The 25,512-nt window shown below is 49.0% G+C and overlaps 1 protein-coding gene across 1 annotated transcript in view; it reads right to left on the bottom strand.

Annotated features, from left to right (window-relative positions):
- The window catches only part of LOC135220967 (uncharacterized), a 52,592-nt gene that overhangs the window by 11,253 nt on the left and 15,827 nt on the right, over window positions 1-25,512 (bottom strand). The window contains exon 3 of the mRNA XM_064258639.1: window positions 17,579-17,707. Within this exon, the coding sequence (XP_064114709.1) occupies window positions 17,579-17,707 (129 nt within the window). The remainder of the gene's footprint in view (window positions 1-17,578; window positions 17,708-25,512) is intronic.

The raw sequence follows: 25,512 nt of genomic DNA, 5'->3' as shown, positions 1-25,512 counted from the left end.
AGGAAAAAACTTTTATATACGTAGTATAGTCCATTCAGGGAAACAACTTCTGCCACTAAGAGAATGTTTCCCATCCGACTCACCCATCTCTTGAGCAATATCCGATTCTAAAAAGGTTGTGTGCGTTTCTCGAAAGGATGAGAGAATTATATTATTTCGTGCTCTGCCGTATTAGACTCCTTTATAATACTGTCTACATTCTTGTGGTAAACAGCATTAATCTAGGAAACCTTTGTAACGATACTAGGAATTCTGTAGTTAACCTCGGTATGCGCATAAGACTTGACTATACCGTAGTCTTAAAGTGAATTCTCTTCTACTACATTCATCTTCACTAAGCATGTACTCTAATAAGCCATGCTTCGTAAGCATGAGAGCATCATATAATAGAGATTTCCGCTGCGTTAGAATCCTTTAATAATGTTACCTACGGTAAACAGCATTGAAAGGTTGTAATATCTTTCTTATTGAAAGCTTCTTAGCAAAAGGCAGACAATATTTTATTATGTTTGCTTAACTATCCCCTCAATCCGAGGCTAAAACCGCGATTGTAGGGGAGAGACACGGTTAGTTATTCCATCCCGCAGGAGAGAGACATGTAACAACCACTAATGACCGACACCTACATGTTACTGCGTTGGTCTTTAAGGCGCGATAGCAGTCTCCGTTAGCCGTCTGGCCTTACTCTTCCAGAGTTGCCAGCTACTCCATTAAATAAAGGAATCTTATAAAATTATCGAACTTCAGGAAGTTCTTATTAATGCATATTTAAGCGAAACAAGACTTCGATAAATCTAGAAGCTAAGTAGGTGTTGTCTTAACAATCCCTTTAAGCGTAGTCCTTCCTAGGAAATTCCTGGAAGGATACTGATAATTGAGTTGCTCTACAAAGAAGTAACTACGGTATGTGTGATTTGCCGTATCGTATTCTCATACAGCAGATACTCAACTACCTTCTTTCCCTGCCGAGGCAGATAAAGGAAAAATTTTTACTGTCTTCGTTCTTTTTGTTAATAGAATGATAGAAAGAGTATATATATCTCCTTAAGGAAGGAAGTTAATCTAGGAACTCTTTAAATCTTCGTGATTTCCTCATAAATCGCGGAAGAGACAGAATTCCTGTTCGTCTGTAGGGTTTACGGAAGGAAGTAGATATTTCCTATCCGCCATCATACCCAAACGTCGATGAGATTCTTATAAGAAAAACTCCCAAAGCGCTTGCCTCTTCATAACGAGGAAGAGCATGAATGAGGGAGTGTGTCCGCATTACTCAAAGAGGAGCCTCGCGACTGACCTCTCTCTCTTAAGAAGATTTGGAATATTCTGGCGCCTGGCTCCTTGCGCCTAGCGCCTGGATAGTTCCGCGCGCCTGGAATGTTCCGCACGCTAGAAAGGAGACTCGCTCCTGGAACGTTCGCTTGTGTGGAAGGTCCCGTGCGCCCTGATAGTTCCGAGCGCCTACTAGACCCCTTTTAGAAAGAGCCTCTTGCCCGGAAACGTTCAATGGAAGGATCGTTCTGATTGCCACTGTACTATAAGGCTCCTTGCTCTAGCCGTCTGTTTTTCTGTTGCAATTTTGCGCCAGGCTGGCGCTTCGTCTCTTTGAAGGCGCCTTGCGCCAAGAAAAAATTTTCTAGAACGCGGCTCGCGCTCAGTTGCTAGAACGCGGCTCGCGTTTGGTTGTAGGAACGCGGCTCGCGCTAGTCTGTTTTCTGGAACGCGGCTCGCTGCTGGCTGTTGGAACGTGGCTCACGCTAGCTTGCTGGAACGCGGCTTCCTAAGTTCCTGGCTGGGCTCTTGCTCAGTGTTCTCTTAGTTTTTCAGAGAACGCGCTAGATCATCAAACATATACATTCTTCGTCTTTTCGGATGTAAGATGAAGAGACGCACTTTTTTAAGGATGCCTTTTCAATGGCTATCCTTGGCAGTCTGGGACGCTCTACAGAACCTGCCGAGGGGACGCCTGACCGGTGGGATTCTCTGAAACCCCCTTACGGCTTTCGACATTCCTTCTCCCCTGGGCTTGGGAGCTTGAAAGAGGTCTAGGCCTGGGAGCGAGACAGAGCCGATCAGACGCACCCTCCACTGCAATGGGGAACACTAGTAATCACTTCTTACCTTTCAATAGCTCGCATTTTGAGCCACAATCCTTGTCTTCAAATTGCAATTATGAATTTGAAGTTTCTGCGAAGTAAGAAGGTGATGAGGATGCAACACTACTAGTACTGTTAATACTCTAATTGCTCGTTAGTAACGAGTTTCTAAAAAACTTTTAAAAGAAACGTATCTAGTTACAGCTTTACTGACTCCCTAAAGTAGGAAGTCAGTATATTTCCTCAATCAATTCTAACACTTATTACACATATTAATGAATAAATATTAATATTTCCCTTTCTTGCAAACTATGTGAGTGTCTACCGAAAATTTCGGTAGTTACACGTCATATATTCTTCGAAATTTTCGAAGCCAAATTCATTAAAAAGTTAATAAAAGCGTATGCCGAACCAAAGAGCCAGTACTTCCCTGCAAAAGACAGCCCAGAAGATCGATGGCGATGAAAAACGAAAATCAAGTCAGGAGGTAGCAACAACATATGTTGACACTACCGCGACAGAGAAAATCTGGTTCTAGAACGGGAACGGTTCCTATTCCTGCCACCCAGCGGCAGGGGGGTAGATCACCTGACCTACCTGCAGCGTGTGCCGCGAAATTCGAATTTCTGTCGGACGTCAGAGACATAAGCTAAGTATATATCTGCCGGGGAAGTTGCATGTACAAAAAATGACAATTTGTCCAAAATTGCATTTTTCCTAACTATACAAACCTGAGGTCCTTTTACAATAGGAAGGTACTAGCGGCAGCTGGATAGGTCGTAAGCTTTCGAACAAGGGGTTCGGTAGTTAACTGCTTGTCCGACAGGCGCGCAGCGCGCGGGACTGGGAGGTAAACAAATCACTTTGCTTTTGGCCCAAGCAAAAACTGCAGAGTGAGGGGTGGCATGAGGTGGGGCTATGTGTAAAAGGACCTCAGGTTTGTATAGTTAGGAAAAATGCAATTTTGGACAAATTGTCATTTGTTCCGACACGGCATACAAACCTTCGGTCCTTTTACAATAGGAAGACTCACTTCTTGGTGGGTGGAATCTGAGTCTTTTGTGAACAGACTGGTGTTCGCCCAACCTTGGAAGCCTCCCTGGTCGTAAGAGCGAGGGAGGGATCCAAGCCTCTGTCCGATTGATCGGGGTGTGCACCGCAGGATCAATGGTCAGACCTCTGGACCGAGTACTAAGAGAGGGCATGCGTATCTCTTCGTACCAGCAATGTAAGAACTTGTTCCTGTACAGGAGCAAATATAAAGTCATGGGTTTGACTCTTGTAGGCATCCACTTCCCCCCCTTGTAGAAGGAAGTGGTGGATATTCTGCTCCTATCCCTAGTGAAAGGGATAGGATGGGGCTCTGTCATATAGCTCACCTGCATCTCGTCCTCATCCAGCGTTAGTGACGACCATGGCCCTCTGCCCACAGGTAGAGGGGAAGGAAAAGATGGGAAGAGAGAGCCAGTCACTCACTCACTCACACATCCATCCACACAGTCACACCAGGACTCGATGCTGTTCAGCCTGCGAGGGTCTGGGTTAGCTACACAACTTGTTGAGCAGCCACCACGGGTCCCAAGGAAAATGTATCCAAGGACCTGTGGGCAATATCCCGAAGGTAGAAGGACCGTACAAATGGTAGTCTGGTTAGACCAGACCCCTGCCTTCAGGACCTGCGCCACGGAGAAGTTCTTACGGAACGCCAACGACGGGGCAATACTTCTGACTTCGTGAGCTCTCGGACGGGACGTACGGATGTCGTCACTACCATCAGCCTCATACGCCCTCCTGATGACCTCACGCAGCCAGAAAGAAAGAGTGTTCTTGGAATACTTCTTTCTTGGTGACCCCGGTGCTAACGAAGAGGCGTCGACACTCAGGCCTGAGGTGTCGAGTTCTCTTCAGATAGCGCCGTAGCGCCCTCACAGGACAAAGCAGCATCTCATCCGCATCATTATCGGTGAAGTCCAATAGGGAGGGAATCGTGAATGACTCGAACCTGTCGTCAGGGATCGACGGGGTTCTGAGTCTTCGCAACAAAGTTCGGGACGAAATCGAGCGTCACAGATCCCCATCCCCTGGAGTGTCGTACATCATAGGAAAGACCATGAAGTTCCCCTACTCTCTTCGCCGATGCCAGGGCCAGCAACAAGAAGAGGGTCTTGAGGGTCAGATCCCTGTCTGACGACTCTCGGAGTGGCTCGAACGGCGTTCGAGTCAGACTCCTAAGGACGAGAGTCACATCCCACGCAGGGGGCCTGAGTTCCCTGGGTGGGCAAGACCTTTCGAAGCTCCTCATAAGCAAGGAGATCTCGAACGAGTTCGAGATGTCCAATCCCCTCAGTTTCAGGACGAGCGCCAAGGCGGCTCTGTATCCTTTGACTGTGGGGAAACTGAGAGGAGCTTCTCTCGGCGAAGAAAAACGAGGAAATCCGCTACCTGCTGAAGAGTGGCTCTGAGAGGAGATAGACCCCGTCTACGACACCAACCACAGAAGACGGCCCACTTCCCCTGGTACACAGCTGGGCAGAGGACTGACGGACGTTTCCAGCCATCTCTGTTGCTGCGCTACGAGAAAAGCCTCTCGTTCGCAAGAGATGGTGGATAACAGCCAGCCGTGAAGACGTAGAGACTGGACTGCTCGGTGGTGGTACCGCTCGACGTGGTGGCTGGGCGAGAAGGTTGTGCCAAGGGGGAATCTCTCTCGGTTCTCCTGCGAGAAGAGCCAGCAGGTCCGGATACCAAATGGCCTGTGGCCATTTGGGAGCCACCAGGATCATCCGAGATTCGGCGGGTGTGACCAGTGCTCGACTGATCACCTTGCGAATCAGGCTGAACGGGGGAAAGGCATAGGCGAAGAGGTTGTCCCACGGGTGTTGAAGAGTGTCCTCTGCAGCTGCCCATGGGTCCGGCACGGCCGAGAAGAACACCTGGAGCTTCCTGTTGTGCCGGGTGGCGAACAGATCCACGACTGGTCGCCCCCACAGGTCGAAGAGCCTTTCCGCCACGTCCTGGTGTAGAGACCATTCGGTCCCTATTCACCTGATCCCGACGGTGAGCGTGTCTGCTACTACATTCCTCTTCCCTGGAATGTAGAGTGCCGACAGCTCTATTGAGTGCCTCGGCCCACTCGTGCACCTGCCGAGTCAACTGGTACAACGGGAGAGACACTAGTCCCCCCTGTTTGTTGACGTAGGCCACCACCGTGGTGTTGTCGCACCAATCAACACCACTGAGGTTGTTCCCACAAGCGGTCCTGGAACTCTTGGAGAGCGAGGAACGCTGCCTTGAGTTCCAGTACATTGATGTGAAGGTGCTTGTCGTTCTCGTCCCACACTCCTGAAGTCAGCAACTCCTCCAGGTGTGCGCCCCCTCCCTCGGGTCGATGCGTCTGAGAACAGCTGCATGTCCGGGGGGGGAGTCGCAGGGCACTCCTCTTAAGAGGTTCCTGTCGTCCAGCCACCAGGCTAGGTCCTGCCTCACCTCCTGTGTCAGTGACACTGGAAAGCTTGGGGGATCCGTCGCCTGCGACCAACTCTCCTTTAGTCTCCACTGAAGAGACCGCAGGTTAAGACGCCCGTGAGGGACTAACTTCTCGAGCGACGACAGGTGTCCGATCACGACTTGCCATCGCTGAGCTACCTGTCCTGCCGAGACAGGGAAACCTGGTTGGCTGCCTCCCTGAATCTGCTGATCCGCGAGTCTGCGGGGAAGGGACGCGCCCTGCTACCGTTTGTCCGATTCAGCATACCCAGGTACTTCATCCTCTGCTTGGGCTCGAGATCGGACTTCTCGAAGTTCACCACGATCCCAGATCGCGACAGAACTCGAGCAGTCGATCCCTGTCCTGTAGCAACTGCGAGCGGGAGCTCGCCAGGACTAACCAATCGTCGAGATACCTCATCAGACGTATCCCGTGCGAATGGGCCCAAGCAGACACCAGAGTGAAACACTCGCGTGAACACCTGTGGGGCGGTTGAGAGACGAAGCACAGTGCCCTGAACTGGTACACCGTCCCGTCGAGGATGAAGCGGAGGTACTTTCTGGAGGACTGATGAATGGGTATTTGGAATACGCATCCTTCAAGTCCACTGAAAGCATGAAATCGTTCTCCCTGATGGAGTCGAGCACTGAGCGTGCCGTCTCCATCGTGAACCGGGTCTGGCGAACAAACCGGTTCAGGGGAGAGAGATCTATCACGGGGCGCCAGCCTCCAGTAGACTTTCCACCAGGAAGAATCGACTGTAAAAGCCGGTGACTGATCCGTGACGATCTCTACAGCTCCCTTGCTCAGCATGGTCTTTATCTCCTGTCTCAGTGCTACGTCCTTCGATGACCCTGGAACGTACGACTGCTGTTGGACCGGGTTGGAGGTGAGGGGTGGCCGAGATTCGAAGGGTAATAGATATCCCCTCCCGAAGGACATCTACAATCCAGGTCTCGGCGCCGTAGCGCTGCCAAGTTGCCCAATGGCTGGCCAGGACCCCCCCACTTCCGGCAGCAGGTGAGGGGGAACGCCGTCCCTAGCGTTCCCCCCTTTCTTCGACTTCTTCCCAGAGCCTCCACGGGATGAGGAGGGCTGGGAGGAGGGCTGGTTACGGCTCCCCTTGCCAGAAGTTGAAGAAGACAGAGTCATTCCCCGGGGCTTCGACGCCGCAACCGTCTTAGCCGCCGAGGAAGCGCTAGACCGAGCTCTTAGACTTGGCCGCAGTCCGAGGCTGCCCAGAAGCCTTCGAGACTGCCTGGTGAACCAGACGGTCACTGTCGTCAGTGCGCCGTCTGTCCACCGCAGCGTCCACCATCTCTCCTGGGAAGAGAGACGTGGAACTCCGTAGAGGTCCGTTTCGAAGTCCCAACGCCGCTTCACGCCCGGCCGCCCTGGAAACCCGAGTAAGGACAGCGTCCCTTCGTCGGAGAACCAGGTTGGCCCACAGGTTCACCGTCTGGTGGGCAAGGAAGGAGATGGCTCTTCCCCCAGACTGGCAAAGTCTCCTGAAGGCCGAGTCATCTTCGGGAGAAATTCCCACCCCCGGAGTTGGCTGCGACCTTAGATACTGTGGAGGGACCACAGATCTAGCCAGGAGACGGCCTGAGAAAGCTGCCATGGCGGTAGATTCCAGGCCGAGTGCCTCTTGCTGCGAGAACCACAGGTTCTCGGACAGGAGCTGTTGCAGACACACCCGGAGTCAGCCTGGCTAACTCCGGGTTCACCTGTTTGGGCGGCATCGGGTCTTCAGATGGCAACGTAAAACCGCCGCTGTCGTAGCAGAGGAGGTGGAAGCAGCTTGCTCGACCTGCCAGACTTGAGCGAACCGTCTTGTCCGGAGACAAGTGATTCAACCTGGTCCAGCACTGAGTCCGCAAGCTCCGAACGCGGCAACCCCACCATCGGTCTGGGTTCCCTCTTCGGGCCCAGAACGACTCGAGCCGGGACGTGGGGCTCGGATGGTGGGAGCGGCGATCCTTCCCCGAGGTCGTTGTGCTGACGAATCAGCGCAATAACCTCGGCAAAGTTCCTCTGGATCTCAGGAGTGACTGCATCCTGCGGAGATGACCGTCCAGTCCCTCAAACAGGAGCACCTCCCGAGACCCTCCTCCCTCAAGGAGAGGAGCAGCGACAGCCCCCTCTCGGTCCTCCTCCAACCACCTGTGCGTACGACCTGGCTGGTCCGAGAACCGAGGCCTGGTGCGTACGACGCGGTGGCGGGATCCTGAGGGGCGCCACCCCTCACGATCACTCCTCAATACCTCGCCCCTCCCGGTGTAACCCGAGGAGGTGAAGGTATGGAGAGGAAGACCTGACGCTCTCTCCTCGCTCGCTGGTAGAACCAGCGGGCTTGGAGGACTGCAGGCGATCGCCCCACCCGCGGTGGCGATCGAGCCTGCAGACCTAGTCGAGCCGTCTCGCTGTGGAGAACGGCTGGACCGAGAACAGCGGCCCCGGTCTCGTGTGTCAGAGGAGCTGGTGCTGGTTGCCGTACCCGATCGCTCTCTGTGAGAGCGACGGTCAGGCGACCGGCGGGCTCCACTGTCACGGTGAGATCGGTGCGTATCCTCACGGTGCGTCAGTTCGCTGGCACCAGCCGTGGCTGGTGCCGGCGAACGGGGGGACCTCTTCCCAGCCTCAGCCCGTGGCCGGTCATGGACCGTCACGTCCGCCCGGGTAGCCAGCTGCTCGCCGCTTGAGAGCGAGAGCTGGCCTGGTGAGAGTCGCGTGAGCGGCTGTCACCACCCCGTCTTCCGCTCCGTGCCGTGAACCTGACGCTGAGCGGACTCAGAGGTCTGGTTCCTGGCTGCACGGTCGCTGGTATGGCGACCGTACACTCGGTACCTCTCGCGAAGGACGAGCGGCCGAGACGGATCCTGCTGCTGTGGCCGAACCACTGACAGCAGGTGAGGAAGTGCCGGTGTTAGCCGGCACTCTCTGGTCCCCGTAGTCTTCTTCCTTGCGGAAGAAGAGACGGGTCCTGCCCCCGTAAGGAGCAGGGGTGACCAGCGGAAGAACCCCCCCCGTCTCACCAGAGCGAGAACGGCCCTTAGAAGTTCCCGAAGGAGACTTCTTAGGGGGGGGGGAGGCGACCTTCTTCTTCTTCGGCGGGGGAGCCTTAGAAGAAGAAGGGGAAGAGGCGGCAGACGACGACGACGACGAAGAAGACGATGAAGACGACGACGACACCTTCCTCCTCTTCTTCTTCTTCTTCGTCAACCTTCTCAGGACCGACGTCAGATCTGTCATCCAGGACGGAGCCGGGGCTGCTGTTGCCGAAGCAACAGGGCCCGGACGCACCTGTCCGAACAGATCAGCATCGGGAGCAGCGGCGCCAGGAACAGGAACAACATCAGCAGGTGCAGGCATCACAGGAACGGCAGACGAGACAGCAGGAGCAGGTACAGGAACGGCAGCAGTGGTCACGGCAGGTACGGCAGACTGTGTAGGCGGTCCCGCCATGGGCGGACCAGCGGCACAGACAATCTAGGTACCGGAGGGTGGGGAGGTCCAGTGGGCGAGCTCTTCGGGCACACGAAGTCCGGTCGCGGCAGCACGGCAAACCCAGGTGGCGGCATACACAACCCCCGAGTTACGGCGACTGGCCCCTGCCACGATGTAGTGGGTGTCACAGAGACCGCGTGCTGGGTGTGTACACCAGGTGAGGAGGTGAAGCGTAGCCGGGTGTTGTAAGGGTCTGTGGTGGTCGAGACCGTTGCATGGGTGACCGCCACGGCGCCAGCGAGATGGTAGAGCAGCCCCTGGACACTCGGCACGCCCTGCAACCCCAACGATGCCCACACCTGTCCGAGGTCATCCTTCGCGGCAACCGCACCTGAGGAGGCAAAAGTCGGGTGATTAGGTGGATACCTCTACCCGCTCGCCCGAAGACGAACGGATAGAGGACCCAGAGTACAACTGGACGTCAGGGTATCTAGCGCCCTCCTCCACACTCGATAAAGTCAGGGGGAGAAGAAGGACCTAGACACCCCCCCGAAGGGGAGGCGAAGGGGAAGGACGCGAGACATGGAAGTTGAGCGGGCGGCAGGAAAGAAGACGAAGTGTCCGTCACAAAGGAGTCGCGGTAGAGCTTTCCGACGACTCCTTTGCAGGCCTTCGTTTCTTCCTGCCCTCATACAAAGTCCACTGCGCCTCCGACCAATCATACACACATCACAGGGCTCGGCTCGGGTGCTTCGCGCCCCCGACACCGAGCACATAAAATATGAGGGTCAATCTCCGGGAACGATCTGAACTTCCCGCATTTACGCCCTCGATACCCGGGCAAAGTCTCCGTGGGGTAGCGAGGCGAGGAGATTCCATCATAATCACTAAATGAAGCAGCAATTAATATGAAAAAAGAGAATAATTGTACTTACAATAACTCTTTCACACACAATTACAACCAAATACTTAGAAAGCAAACGACGAGAAGCGGGCAGAGAGCGTCGAACAACACGTCCATCCACCGCGAGGCCGAAAGCAAAAGTGATTTGTTTACCTCCCAGTCGCTGCAGCGCGCGCCTGTCGGACAAGCAGTTAACTAACCGAACCCTTGTTCGAAAGCTTACGACCTATCCAGCTGCCGCTAGTACCTTCCTATTGTAAAAGGACCGAAGGTTTGTATGCCGTGTCGGAACAATGTTATTGTTATGATACAATAAAGTTTGTTCATACTTACCTGGCAGATATATATATAGCTGTATTCTCCGACGTCCGACAGAATTTCAAAACTCCCGGCACACGCAGTGTGCGGCCAGGTGTTAGTACCCATTTTCGCCGCTCGGAGGAGGATATCAGGAAATCATTCCCATTTTCTATTCAGATTTTTCATACCACTGTCCCCTGAGGGGAGGTGGGTGGGTACTTTAATTATATATATCGCCAGGTAAGTATGAACAACAAAAAACTTTATTGTATCATAAAACAATAACATTTTGTTCATGAAACTTACCTGTCAGATAATATATATAGCTGAATCCCACCATTGGAGGGTGGGAATAAGGGACAGAATAGAAGGATTTAGGAAACACCTCAAGTGCAGATGATTGACATCTTGATTCCTTACCTGTTAGCATAGCTGACTTCTTGATTACTGTCACCGAAGTCTGCTTTTGCTTTACTAGAGTTGCAACAAGTAGTGACCTGTGTAGTTGGTGCGCTCTAGATGATCTGTCAACGGGGCGTGACCACAATGTGACTAGACCATATTGACCATACTGTGAGGGCAACGAAGCTAAAAACCACCACCTGACCTAACCTATCGAAGTTAGTCCCATAACTTCTAGGCTAAAGAAAGGGAAAGCGCCTCAAGCAACCAACCCTTCAACCATAAACCAACACCAAATTTAAAAAGCACACCTACCCCTTTTCTATAGGATAGTATTTGTGCTGCTCCCTGCCCCCAACAACCATTTCTGCGGATATGTATGGTCCAAGCGACTCGCAGTTCTCATATGCCGTCTTCACATCCCGCAGGTAATGTGAAGCAAACACAGAGTTCTGCTTCGCCAAAAAGTAGCGCTAATGATATCATTAAGTGCCATATTCTTTCGAATGCCATTGAAGTCGCAACAGCTCTCACTTCATGGGCTTTTATTTTCAAAAGCTTCATATCACCATCCGATCAGGACGCATGGGCCTCCCTGATGGTGCTCCGTAAAAAGAATGCCAGTGCATTCTTCGACATAGGAAAAGTCGGGTCTCTTACAGAACACCATAAGTTCTCAGAGGACCCGACAACTTTGGTCTTTTGCATGTAAAATTTTGAGAGCCCTGACAGGGGCACAGGACTCTCTCTGGCTCTTGTCCGATGAACTCTGTTAACCCCTGATTTCAAAGGTTTTGGCCAGGGGTTAGATGGGTTCTCATTCTTCGCTAAGAAATTAGGATCCAAGGAGCACACTGCACTGTGTCCTCTGAAACCCACATCTTTATTAATTGCCTGAATTTCACTAACCCTCTTTGCCGTGGCAAGAGCAGTTAGAAAAATCGCCTTTCTAGTAGTGTCTCTCAATGAGGCAGCATGCAGAGGTTCAAAGGGAGCCGACATCAAGAATCTTAGAACTACATCAAGGTTCCATGATGGAACCTTCGGTTGTAGTATTTGGTTGTCTCAAACGATCTCAAAAGATCGTGAAGATCTTTATCATTTGTCAGATCTAATCCTCTGTGGCGGAAGACAGCTGACAGCATACTCTTGTATCCTTTTATTGTGGGCACTGCTAGTTTGTCCACATTTCTCAAATGCAGGAGAAACTCAGCGATTGGTTCACAGAGGTCGTGGAGGAGGAAAATACCTTTCTTTCCTACACCATCTCCTGAAGACAGCCCACTTCGACTGATAAACTGCTCGAGAGGAAGCTCTTCTCGCATTGGCAATAGCCTCTGCCACTGATCTTGAAAAACCTCTCGCTATGGCCAACTTCTTGATAGTCTGAACGCAGTCAGACTCAGAGAGGAGAGGTTTCCGTGGTACATCTCGAAGTGGGGCTGTTTGAGAAGATCGACTCTCTCTGGCAGGGTTCTCGGGAAGTCTACCAGAAGAGACATGACCTCCGTGAACCAAATCGCTTGAGGGCCAAAAGGGGGCGATCAGAGTCATTCTCGCTCCTGGCGACGCCGCAAACTTCCTTGTTACCTCTCCTAAGAGTTGAACGGGGGAAAAGGCGTACACATCCATCCCCGTCCAGTCCCATAGGATGGCATCTACCACTATTGCTACCGGGTCGAGAACTGGAGAGCAATAAATCGGAAGCCTCTTCGTTTTCGAGGTTGCGAAGAGGTCGACTAGCGGCCGTCCCCACAACTTCCATAGCTCTTGACAAACTTCTAGATGTAGGGTCCCATTCTGTGGAAAGCATCTGATGTCGACGGCTTAAAAGATCTGCTCGAACATTTTGAATTCCTGAAATGAACCTTGTCAGGATCACTATGTTTCGAGCTTGCGCCCATAGAAGGATGTCTCTCGCTATCACGAACAGTGATCGAGAGTGTGTCCCCCCTGCTTTTTTATGTAAGCGAGAGCCGTAGTGTTGTCCGAGTTGATCTGGACAACTCGGCCCACCAATCGTTCTTCTTCGAAGACTGAAGAGCCAACCGAATAGCCTCCAATTCTTTTAAGTTTATGTGCCAGGACCTCTGTTCCCCTCTCCAGAGGCCTGACACTTCCTCCTTTCCTAGTTGCTCCCCAGCCCACCATGGAGGCGTCTGAGAACAACACTAGGTCGGGGCTCAAAAGCTTGAGGACATCCCTTTCCGAGAGTTTGGTCGGATCTTGCCACCACTTCAGATGATCCTTGACCGTTTTTGAGATAATCAAAGTCGAGTCTAGATTCTTGTCTTTCCAGTTTTCTGCCATAAAAACTGGAGTGGCCTGAGGTGCAACCTCCCAGGGAAACAAACTTCTCCAGCGAAGAAATGGTTCCCAGCAGACTCATCCATTCCTTCGCCGAGCATGTTTCTTTCCCTAAGAAGGCTAACACTTTCTCTAAGCATCTCTGCTGACGTTCCTTTGATGGAAAAGCGTTGAAAAGCCGCTGAATCCATCTGAATCCCCAGATACACGATGGACTGCGTGGGGATCAGATGGGACTTCTCGTAATTTACTATAAGGCCCAGGGCCTTCGTCAGCTGTAATGTCGTCTGAAGGTCCTCCAGCACCTTGACTTCGAAGGCGACTTGATTAGCCAGTCGTCCAGGTAGAGCGAGACTCTTATTTTCGATAGGTGAAGCCATTTCGCCACATTCCGCATGAGGAAAGTAAAAACCATCGGCGCCGTACTCAGACCGAAGCACAGAGCCCTGAACTGAAAGACCTGCCCTTTTAAGACGAACCTCAGGAACTTCCTTGATTGGGGATTGGATCGGGACGTGGAATAAGCGTCTTGAAGGTCCAATGACACCATCCAATCCCCTGGTCTCAAGGCCCTAGCACTGACTGAGAAGTTTCCATCCTGAATTTTTCTTTCTTTACAAAAATGTTCAGTCTGCTGACGTCTAGGGACAGGCCTCCATCCCCCAGACTGCTTCGGAACCAGGAATAACCTGTTGTAGAAGCCTGGGGAATCCAGCATCAGGACTTCCTCTACGGCCTTCTTTTCCAACATTTGATCTAGAAGGTCGAGTAAGATCTGTTGCTTCTCTGACTGGTATGCGGGCGACAGGTCTATCGGCTTCGTGCTCAAAGGAGGCGCAGAGAGGAAAGGGATCTTGTATCCTCTCTCGATCACATCTAGGGTCCAGGTGTCCGCCCCTATCGTCCTCCATGCCTGAGCAAATAAGGTGAGTCTCGCACCTACAGGTGCCTGAAGGCAGAAACGTCAATTTTTTCCCTTCTTGATAGAAGAGATCTTACTCTGAAGGACCCCCTTCCTCTCGAAGAACCTCTAGAGGAAGTGCTCCACGAAAGGCTTAAATTTCTTTTGGGTGCTGGAGCTGTTGAAGTAGAAGCCTGAGGAGTAGGTCGTCTGGATTGAGTCAAGAGGTCCCTTGTTGCTTTTTCTTGCAAGTTTACCGACAGATCCTTAATCATGGACTGCGGAAATAGGTGCGTAGAGAAGGGGGCGAATAATAACTCCGCTTTCTGAGCGGGAGAAACTGCTTTCGCCGTAAAGCTACAATAGAGAGCTCTCTTCTTTAGCAGACCTGTAGCAAAATGAGATGCTAACTCATCAGAGCCATCCCTTACTGCTCTATCCATACAAGCTAATACACTCGAAAGCTCTTCCAGCGAAATCGAGTCTTGACTCCGCGATTGTACATCCCAAAACCAAAACCCCGAGGCACCAATCTAAAAAGTTTAAACACCTCTAGCGTCTTAAATAACCCCTTGAGGTGATGATCAGTCTCCGTCATTGTCCAGGAAAACCTAGCCGATGACAAATAAGACCTCCTTGGAACGTCCACCAAATTGGCGAAATCTCCTTGAGAAGAAGACGGTGCTTTCAATCCTGCTTGCTTCTCCTGTTTCGTACCAGATCCAGCTCTCCCACCTTTCAGTCTAGATGGAGGAAGTGCAAACGAAGTCTTTCCCTTTAACCTTCCTTGAATCCATCCAATCCTGGACTCTCTTAAACGCTCTCTTCGCAGAGAGCGAAGTGGCCATCTTAACGAAGCCAGGGGCCTTCCTGGCCTTCGATGAGGCAAATTGTGAAGGTGGAGAGCAAGGAATTGGCGCTTGAAAATTATCTGGGAATAATTTCTAAGTAAATCCGTCAACGTCTTATAGTCTGACGACGCTGACGCATTTGGTTCGTCATCATCAGTAGGGCAGCGATCACTAGACGAATCCTTCTCTCGGTCATCAGCGCCCTTCAAAGATCGCGATGACTTCGACACTTTAACATGAGAAACATCCTGACGTTTTCGGACTCAACTGTTGATCGTCCTGGAAAGCGTCCCGATATGCAAGGCGCCGTGCGTTCTGAGAAGCGTCCTGCAGAGCGTCCTGATGTGTAGGACGCGTGCGTCCTGAAGAGCGTCAGCTCGAGCGTCTTGCTGAGCGTCATGATGTGTAGGACGCCGTGCGTCTGAACAGCATCAGCTCGAGCGTCTTGCTGAGCGTCATGATGTGTAGGACGCCGTGCGTCCTGAACAGCGTCAGTTGGAGCGTCTTGGCAAGCGTTCCGCGCGTCTTGAAAAGCGCGTTGCTTAAGACGCCGAGCGTGATCATCAACATGCAAAGCTTGAACTTCCGATATTGATCCTTGAGCGTTCTCGGCCTTTTGACAAAGACGCGGCCGCTTGTGCGACAACTCCCGTCTCTGTCAAAATTCGTCTCTCCTAGACGCCCTTTCATGAGGAACGTAATCACGTTCTCTAATGCGTCGGCTACTAGAAGGAGACTCAAAGGCCGAAAAACGCGGAGTAGGAGCCGGGACTGCCTAGTTCTCTTAACAGGCAGCCAACCTATCCTTCCTTCGATGACTAGTTTCTGCCTCCTTTCTCTCAAAAAAAGGGGAGGCTAACTGTCTTTGCATTTCCCAAAGCATTTTCCTTGAAGGGGAAAGTTCTCGATCAGGAGAAGGACTCATCCTGTGCGAGGAAGATGGGCGAGGGGATGCCCTTTCCTTCAATCAGGACATGCTTTAGAGGCGACTTGGACGCTCGAAAGAGTCCTCCCCTGATGAAGTCTTGTTCCTTTTCTGTGGCGGAAAAGCTTCAAATCTCAGGTGACGAATCTACGTAATGATCAGAAGGACGTGGAAGCGTCCCTCTTCTCTGAAACCTCTCTTAAGAGGGCGACAAGGGCGACGGCCGCTTGTGCGACAACCTTGCGCCCCTGCCGCTCTCCCCCGAGAGGTCTTCCGAGCGTCCCCAACTACGGCGAGGAGAGGAAGTCTCGGAAGAAGAGAAGCACTCTTTAAGTATTCGTGCCAGTGCACGAACACCGGCAGCCTGAGATTTGTCCTCAGTTTCTGCCGAAGGGACGTCAGACCGGTCATTAGATCCCGTAACCCTCCTTCGGCTTTCAGCTTGCCCTCTCCCTAAGGCCTGGGAGTCCGGCAGGGGCCTAGGCTAGAGGCATTATGGGACCGATCTGACCCCCCTTCCACTACACTAGATGCACTAACACTTTTATCACAATTCACATTTGACTGTAGAGCAATCACTTTAGATTCCAAGGCGCGCATCGACTCCATGATCGTAAGTAATACGCTTCCTTCTACAGACACTTCCTGATTGTTCGGAGGCAATACAACAGGATCAGGTTGAATTACATCTACAGGAGGATTTAATGGAGATACAATTCTACCTTGACTTCTACTCACAGAAGCACTCCTAGAGGAAGACCTCCTGATTCTATCACGCTCAAGCTTTTTCACGTAAGAATCATATGCCTTCCATTCAATTTCAGTCAATTGCTCACACTCGATGCATCTATCATTCAACATACATACATGACTACGACATTTCGAGCACACTGAATGAGGGTCTACCGAAGCTTTCGGCAACCTCACCTTACATTCATGCACCTTACACACCCTGAAGCTAGCAGAGCTAGATTCAGACATCGTAATCAAAGAAAAGTCAAAGCCAAATCCAAATCAAATCCACTATCACGTATGCCAAGCCAACAAGCCAAATCAAAACCAAAAGTCAATCAGAATACTCAAATTAGCACAAGAAGTTTCAAAATCCTAGTCGGAGGTCTGTAAACAGTTGTTTACCGACCGGCGACAGAGAAAAATCTGAATAGAAAATGGGAATGATTCCCTGATATCGCCTCCCAGCGGCGGGAATGGTACTAACCACCTGGCGCCCACTGCGTGTGCCGGGAGTTTTGAAATTCTGTCGGACGTCGGAGAATACAGCTATATATATATCTGACAGGTAAGTTTCATGAACAAAATAATTTTTGTTGTTCCCACTGCTTTTCATCCTATCCTATACATTCTTCACAAGCAAGCTCCTTAGAGCACTCTTGACCTCTACATTTAGCCCAAATCATATTATACTATTGCACGTTATCTTAGTCATTCGGGTCTTGCAACCATCCTTACAGTATCTGACGCTGGGGGAGCTTGAATTTGACATATTGATAAATGCAAGGGATAGCCTAACTCACTAAACTTAGCTGAAAAGCTTCCAAAGATATGAGTATGTCACCAAATACAAAGGAAAAGTCAAAGAAAAACTATAAAAAAGGCTACCACAAACATCTGATGTTGCATCGAACGCCGACAGAAAAGAAGCGAGCTGCTCTGTTTTGTTGTTTCTGTTGTTCCTGATAGTGGGTGGGTCAGCCACCGACACAATAAACAACGAATCACTACCGTGAACTTCAAATTTTATCTGCCGCAAGAGTAGAACATATTGCTGTGTAATTACTTGGTAAGTTACTTATACAAAAAAAGCAGTGTACTATGAACAGATTAATGATGAAGTGTGAATTGTGAATTAACTAGTACTCTCACAAAAAAATTTTTAATACTTTTCTTGTACAGTAGTATATATAAATTCTTTATAAGAAAATAAAATCCATAATACAAACCTAGAGCTCCTCCTCCTCCGCTTGTGCTTCGATCTTTTATGCTTTCGACTTGACCTGTCTCTTGAGCGACTTCTTGAGTAACTACGGCGACGTCGATGACGATCACGATCTCTGCTCCTCGACCGAGTCCTAAAAAGATTTTCAAGTAAGTAACTCAAATACCTACAGGAACATCTTACAAGTAAGCATTACTGAATGTATGAATACAAGAAGTTGGGAGTGGATGCTACTCAGCCTTGTGTATAAGCAAGGAAAATAAGAGGGTCTATTTATATGGTTTGTCCTTTTCTCAAATGTCCTTTGTGACAGAATTTTGACTAAAATGATATTGTTAGAATACAATAAAGTTTTGTACATACTTACCCGGCAGATATATACTTAGCTTATGTCTCTGACGTCCGACAGAAATTCGAATTTCGCGGCACACGCTGCAGGTAGGTCAGGTGATCTCCCCCCTGCCGCTGGGGTGGCAGGAATAGGAAACCGTTTTTCCCGTTCTAGAACCAGATTTTCTCTTCCACCTGTCTCCTGAGGGGAGGCTGGGTGGGCCATTCATCGTATATATCTGCCGGGTAAGTATGTACAAAACTTTATTGTATTCTAACAATATCATTTTTGTACATGCAACTTCCCCGGCAGATATATACTTAGCTGATTGACACCCTTGGTGGTGGGTAAGAGACAACTATTTACTGAATAGACAGGTAAACAACATACGTTGTAGGTAATAAATAAATAAAACCTTGGTTCCTACTTGTTCAGGCGGAAGATTCCATGGCTAATGCCTAGGAATCTGCTTCGCCTCAAGAGCCTCAGCGAGGATGTGACCTATGGCTAAGAGTTCTTGTGGGTCTGTCGATGGGGTCTTATCCATTTACTCGACAGAGCCTCTTACATGACAATATGCCTATGCCTAGTGGCATAATTAAGGAGCACAACACCGATCCCGATCACCTGATCCTAACACGAGGGTTAGTGCTTAAGTTGAAAAGAGTTATCCCCAAACTCCTTTCAAACAACCCAAAGAAAAAACACGACGTTAACTAAAATTTAACTCACTAGTTAAGGATCAGTATCAGCTCCCTATCCCAGCAATGTATCCGCAGACACGTATCAACCAAGAGAGAAGGATCTCTCGTAGGTTATCTTGACATCCTTCGGATATGGGAAGTCAACACAGAGTTGCATCTCCCGTATGTGACAGCTAATACAGGCAGTCCCCGGGTTACAACGGGGGTTCCGTTCTTGAGATGCGTCGTAAGCCGAAAATCGTCATAAGCCCAAACATTGTCAAAAATCCTAAGAAAACCTTACTTTTAATGCTTTAGATGCATTCAAAACTATGTAAACTGCATTCTTATTGCATTTTTCATCAAAAAAACCTTTAAATATTGATTATTTTGCATTTTTGGTGTCATATTTCATCTGCCAGATCAGCATTTGTAGGCATCGTAACTCTGGAACATGCGTGGTAACCCTGGAAATAATTTCTGATGAATATAATTGAAAAGCGTCATAACCTCGGAACGCCGTAAGCCGAGACCGTCGTAACCCGGGGACTGCCTGTATGTCCTTATGACATATTGTTAAGGAAAGAACAAGAATACAGAAAAGCTCGCACTTCATGCGCTTTTAATTCTCAGCTGTTTGAAGGAATCATCAATGCACTTGTCAAGTGCTTAGGAGATCACATTGTCTCAAAGAAGGCCAGGGCATTCTTTGATATAGATCTCTTCTGGGTGAAGCCTGGAGCCTGGCTAGCGCCTCGCGCCTCGGCTGGAGCCTTGCGCCTGAATGGCGCCTAGAGCCTGGCTGGAGCCTTGCGCCTGCGCCTGGCTGGAGCCTTGCGCCTGGCTGGCGCCTGGTCGCGCCTGGCTGGCGCCTGATTGGCTCCTCCCTCCGGCTAGTGCCTCGCGCCTGGCTGGAGCCTTGCGTCTGGCTGGCGCCTTGCAGCCTGGAGCTTGGCAGAAGACTTCATGATTACTGTCTATGAGTCTGCATGCCTCAAGAGTTTCAGCGAGGTAGGGACCTATGACTGACAAACCCTTCTGGATCATGTCAATGGGGGCTAGCCCGCTTACACGACAGAGCCTTCTCGGATCGTGCCAATGGGGGCTGACCCACTTACATGGCAGAGCCTTACCTGTATCATATCAATGGGGACTAGCCCTCTTACATGACAGAGCTTTAGGTTTCTCTTTACTGGAAGGAGCCTTGTGCCTGGATGGATCCTCAATCCTGGACTGGAGCCTAGCCTTGAAGGAGCCTGGCACCTGGATGGCGCCTGGCTGGCTTCTAGAGCCTGGCTGGCTCCTAGAGCCTGGCTGGCTCCTAGAGCCTGGCTGGCTCCTAGAGCCTGGCTGGCTCCTAGAGCCTGGCTGGCTCCTAGAGCCTGGCTGGCGCCTCGCGCCTGGCTTGGCTCCTCCACACTTGCTGGAGCTTCGAGCTTGGAAGAGTCTCTAGGCTGTCTGGCGATGTCACATCGGACACTCTTATATCTGTCCGATTTGTTCGCCTCTAGGTTTGGAGGCCCGCTCCTTCTCAGTATCCGGCCATGACAGAGTTCCTTGGAACTGTCCGCTCTGGCGTTTTTCGCCTGCTATTGGCATTTGGCGCTTGGCTGGCGCTACATTGTCCGAGAGTCCTGAAAACAACCACATAGTTTATCAGGAGACTGGAGAAGGGTGGATGAAATTCTTCCCCTTTGAGCTTTTGCCCCTGCAAGGGGAGGTGATTTTAGTCAGCTACACCCAGTAGACGACAGGATATCTAACCAATACGAGAGAGAAGAGTCTTCCTCCGAGGGAGGATCCTTCGTGAACACTTCTTTTGCTAACGAGACTCTTCTTACATGTTGATGAGGTTCCTCGTTGCAGAATCTTCCCTATCCTTGCCCGAAGGAACGGGAAGGAGTCTGGAAGTCGAAGGAGAGACTGAGCTGAAATTGGGCAGAACCTTGATTTCTAGCTCTTATTGTATTCTTCTGAATACCTTCTGGGAAGCATTTTGAGCCCTCATCGCACCCCGAAGACTCTGTAGGCAAACGTTTAAACCATCTCTCTGTAGATGAAAATGTAAGTACCCTGCCTGGGCAACTAAACTTCTATCTAAAAGCGTTGCGTCAGGAATAGAGGGATTTAGTTCTTTTGCCAGATATACTATGCTGGCAAGAACCCATGCCGAGTCTCCATTGAATCTGATGCGAGATTCCAATGCACAAAAAAATTCACTTGTCTTCTGGTCGTTTAGGGCTAAGAGAAACAAAGAATTCCTTCATAAACTTCCTCAAAGAAGTTTGATGAGGAGCAGTTCCATTTTGTCGGAACACGGAATCTGTGGCCACAAAAAAAAAATTCCATTCAAAGTACATGATATCCTACTCTTGTCGTATTGCGGTATCGTATAGATCCCGAAGATCTAATCCTCTGTTATCTCAATTCTCCGTAGAGACAGAGTATAGCCTTTTACTGCGTTCTTTGATAGCAGATATATACATAGGTGATTCTTCTCTCTGAAAGTGAAGAAAAAAAACCTCGCTATGTGGTTCACAGAGGTATCGGAAGAGGACAGTTTCCTCATTCCATCTAGCACGATCTGCAGCAATTCTATGTCTAGCCATGACTATTGTCATTTACCTTGAAAAATCCTCTCATTCATGTCTACTTCTGGTCAGTCTGCACGTGGAAAGACTCAGAGTGGAGAGGTTTTTCAGGTCTATTTATAATAGATTCTGATAGAATATCCAGATACTCTTGGAAAAGCCTTACGAAACATGCTGTGAGAAGAACGTGACTTCTGTGAATCCAAACCTCTCTAAGGCCAAAATGAGGCATTCATCCTCTCTTCCTTGACGCCCATTTATCTTAAATATCTGTTAAGAATTTATAACTGGGGAAAAAAGACTAAAGTTTATTCCCCTTCTTTAAATTAAAGATGTCGTATATTGCTACCTCTCTTGGTTCGAGGAAAGGAAGCAGTCTATAGGAAGCCTGTTCGTCTTCTACCTTGCGAAGAGATCTATGAAGACTTTCCGCAGGTTCTCAAAACTCTTTTCAATAAATGTTAGACATACGTTAACAGTTATTATCTTCGATCGAGAAGGTTCTCACGGACATGCAAAATCTTGCACGAACCTTAAGGATCGTTAGTTCCGTGTCTGTTCCCAAATAGGTCTCTTTTGTTAACGCGAACAGGGGGCGAAAAAAAGAGATTCTCGATGCTCTTTGCGATATGAGAGAGTCGTGGAATTGGCCTAAGTGATTAAAAAAAAAATCATTTCATCATTCCTTGTAAGCGACCCTTTCCGATTAAATGGGTAACGAAATCAGGAACGAATCTTGCCGTTACCGAGCCTCCGAGAGGCTACTGGTTTGTTTGTTTGTTTGTATGGTGTTTTTACGTGACTTCCGAACCACGTCGAGAGTGAACTTCTATCACCAGAAATCCACATCTCTCACTCCTCAATGGAATGGCCGAGAATCGAACCCACGACCACCGAGGTGAGAAGCAAAACACCAACCAACCACTACTGGACTCTTAGGTTAATAACTCGCTAAAACGAGAAAAATATCTTGGATGGTACTTCTGGCGCCAATTTGCGCCAGGCTGGCGCTTCTGACGCTTTGCGCCAGGCTGGCGCTTCCTTCTAGTTCTTTTAAGGTATGTGCCAGAACATCTGTGCCCTTATGGTACCCGACATCCTTCACGTGTTAATTCCGTTCTTAGTAGGAAAAACTTTTATATACGTAGTATAGTCCATTCAGGGAAACAACTTCTGCCACTAAGAGAATGTTCCCATCCGACTACCCATCTTCTTCTTGAGCAATATCCGATTCTAAAAAGGTTGTGTGCGTTTCTCGAAAGGATGAGAGAATTATATCATTTCGTGCTCTGCCGTATTAGACTCCTTTATAATACTGTCACATTGTGGTAAACAGCATTAATCTAGGAAACCTTTGTAACGATACTAGGAATTCTGTAGTTAACCTCGGTATGCGCATAAGACTTGACCATACCGTAGTCTTAAAGTGAATTCTCTTCTACTACATTCATCTTCTCACTAAGCATGTACTCTAATAAGCCATGCTTTCGTAAGCATGAGAGCATCATATAAATATAGAGTTCCGCTGTGTTAGAATCCTTTAATAATGTTACCTACGGTAAACAGCATTGAAAGGTTGTAATATCTTTCTTATTGAAAGCTTCTTAGCAAAAAGGCAGACAATATTTTATTATGTTTGCTTAACTCTCCCCCTCAATCCGAGGCTAAAACCGCGATTGTAGGGGAGAGACACGGTTAGTTATTCCATCCCGCAGGAGAGAGACATGTAACCAACCAACTCATGACCGACCCCTACATGTTACTGCGTTGGTCTCTAAGGCGCGATAGGCAGTCTCCGTAGCCGTCTGGCCTTACTCTTCCAGAGTTGCCAGCTACTCCATTAAATAAAGGAATCTTATAAAATTATCGAACTTCAGGAAGTTCTCATTAATGCATATTTAAGCGAAACAAGACTTCGATAAATCTAGAAGCTGAGTAGGTGTTGTCTTAACAATCTTTAAGCGTAGTCCTTCCTAGGAAATTCCTGGAAGGATACTGATAATTGAGTTGCTCTACAAAGAAGTAACTACGGTATGTGTGATTTGCCGTATCGTATTCTCATACAGCAGATACTCAACTACCTTCTTTCCCTGCCGAGGCAGATAAAAGGAAAATTTTTTACTGTCTTCGTTCTTTTCGTTAATAGAATGATAGAAAGAGTATATATATCTCCTTAAGGAAGGAAGTTAATCCAGGAACTCTTTAAATCTTCGTGATTTCCTCATAAATCGCGGATGAGACAGAATTCCTGTTCGTCTGTAGGGTTACGGAAGGAAGTAGATATTTCCTATCCGCCATCATACCCAACGTCGATGAGATTTTTATAAGAAAAACTCCCAAAGCGCTTGCCTCTTCATAACGAGGGAAGAGCATGATGAAGGAGTGTGTCCGCATTACTCAAAGAGGAGCCTCGCGACTGACCTCTCTCTCTTAAGAAGATTGGAATATTCTGGCGCCTGGCTCCTTGCGCCTAGCGCCTGGATAGTTCCGCGCGCCTGGAATGTTCCGCACGCTAGAAAGGAGACTCGCTCCTGGAACGTTCGCTTGTGTGGAAGGTCCCGTGCGCCCTGATAGTTCCGAGCGGCCTACTAGACCCCTTTTAGAAAGAGCCTCTTGCCCGGAAACGTTCAATGGAAGGATCGTTCTGATTGCCACTGTACTATAAGGCTCCTTGCTCTAGCCGTCTGTTTTTTCTGTTGCAATTTGCGCCAGGCTGGCGCTTCGTCTCTTTGAAGGCGCCTTGCGCCAAGAAAAAACAAAATTTTCTAGAACGCGGCTCGCGCTCAGTTGCTAGAACGCGGCTCCGCGTTTGGGTTGTAGGAACGCGGCTCGCGCTAGTCTGTTTTCTGGAACGCGGCTCGCTGCTGGCTGTTGGAACGTGGCTCACGCTAGCTTGCTGGAACGCGGCTTCTAAGTTCCTGGCTGGCTCTTGCAGTGTTCTCTTAGTTTTCAGAGAACGCGCTAGATCATCAAAAACATATACATTCTTCGTCTTTTCGGATGTAAGATGAAGAGACGCACTTTTTTAAGGATGCCTTTTCAATGGCTATCCTTGGCAGTCTGGGACGCTCTACAGAACCTGCCGAGGGGACGCCCTGACCGGTGGGGATTCTCTGAAACCCCCTACGGCTTTCGACATTCCTTCTCCCCTGGCTTGGGGAGCTTGAAAGAGGTCTAGGCCTGGTGGGAGCGAGACAGAGCCGATCAGACGCACCCTCCACTGCAATGGGGAACACTAGTAATCACTTCTTACCTTTCAATAGCTCGCATTTTGAGCCACATCCTTGTCTTCAAATTGCAATTATGAATTTGAAGTTTCTGCGAAGTAAGAAGGTGATGAGGATGCAACACTACTAGTACTGTTAATACTCTAATTGCTCGTTAGTACGAGTTTCTAAAAAACTTTTAAAAGAAAACGTATCTAGTTACATGCTACTGACTCCCTAAAGTAGGAAGTCAGTATATTTCCTCAATCAATTCTAACACTTATTACACATATTAATGAATAAATATTAATATTTCCCTTTCTTGCAAACTAGTTGGTGTCTACCGAAAATTTCGGTAGTTACCACGTCATATATTCTTCGAAATTTTCGAAGCCAAATTCATTAAAAAGTTAATAAAAGCGTATGCCGAACCAAAGAGCCAGTACTTCCCTGCAAAAGACAGCCCAGAAGATCGATGGCGATGAAAAACGAAAATCAAGTCAGGAGGTAGCAACAACATATGTTGACACTACCGCGACAGAGAAAATCTGGTTTCTAGAACGGGAACGGTTCCTATTCCTGCCACCCAGCGGCAGGGGGGTAGATCACCTGACCTACCTGCAGCGTGTGCCGCGAAATTCGAATTTCTGTCGGACGTCAGAGACATAAGCTAAGTATATATCTGCCGGGGAAGTTGCATGTACAAAATCACTCCTTACTTTGACTATTAGCCATATGCAGTGTGTGTCTGTCAATGGCATTTGGATTTCAATGGTGGTCACCCACCCAATTACTGACCAATGTTCTTTGCTTTCACTGTGAAGAAGGCCAACAAAGTTCATTCATCAAATGCTGATAGATTCAAATCTCATTCATCCACACAAACTCTGAATTTGGAGATGTACAGAATTTTCAATGAATTTCATAGCAACTACAAAATATGTTAAAAATGAAAACACAGCAAAACTCTGATAGATGTGGCCCAATAGATAACATTCACTGTAAGAAATTGAAAAAAAAATAAATAAATAAATAGAAAAAAATGTATGAAATATAGAGACATACTATATATGTCACATATACAATAGGAATACTATAATACCTTATAACACATTTGCAAATTATTT

This window comes from Macrobrachium nipponense, chromosome 2 (assembly GCF_015104395.2).
Source record: "Macrobrachium nipponense isolate FS-2020 chromosome 2, ASM1510439v2, whole genome shotgun sequence".
Taxonomy (NCBI): domain Eukaryota; kingdom Metazoa; phylum Arthropoda; class Malacostraca; order Decapoda; family Palaemonidae; genus Macrobrachium; species Macrobrachium nipponense.
This window is presented reverse-complemented; position numbering and strand designations above follow the sequence as displayed.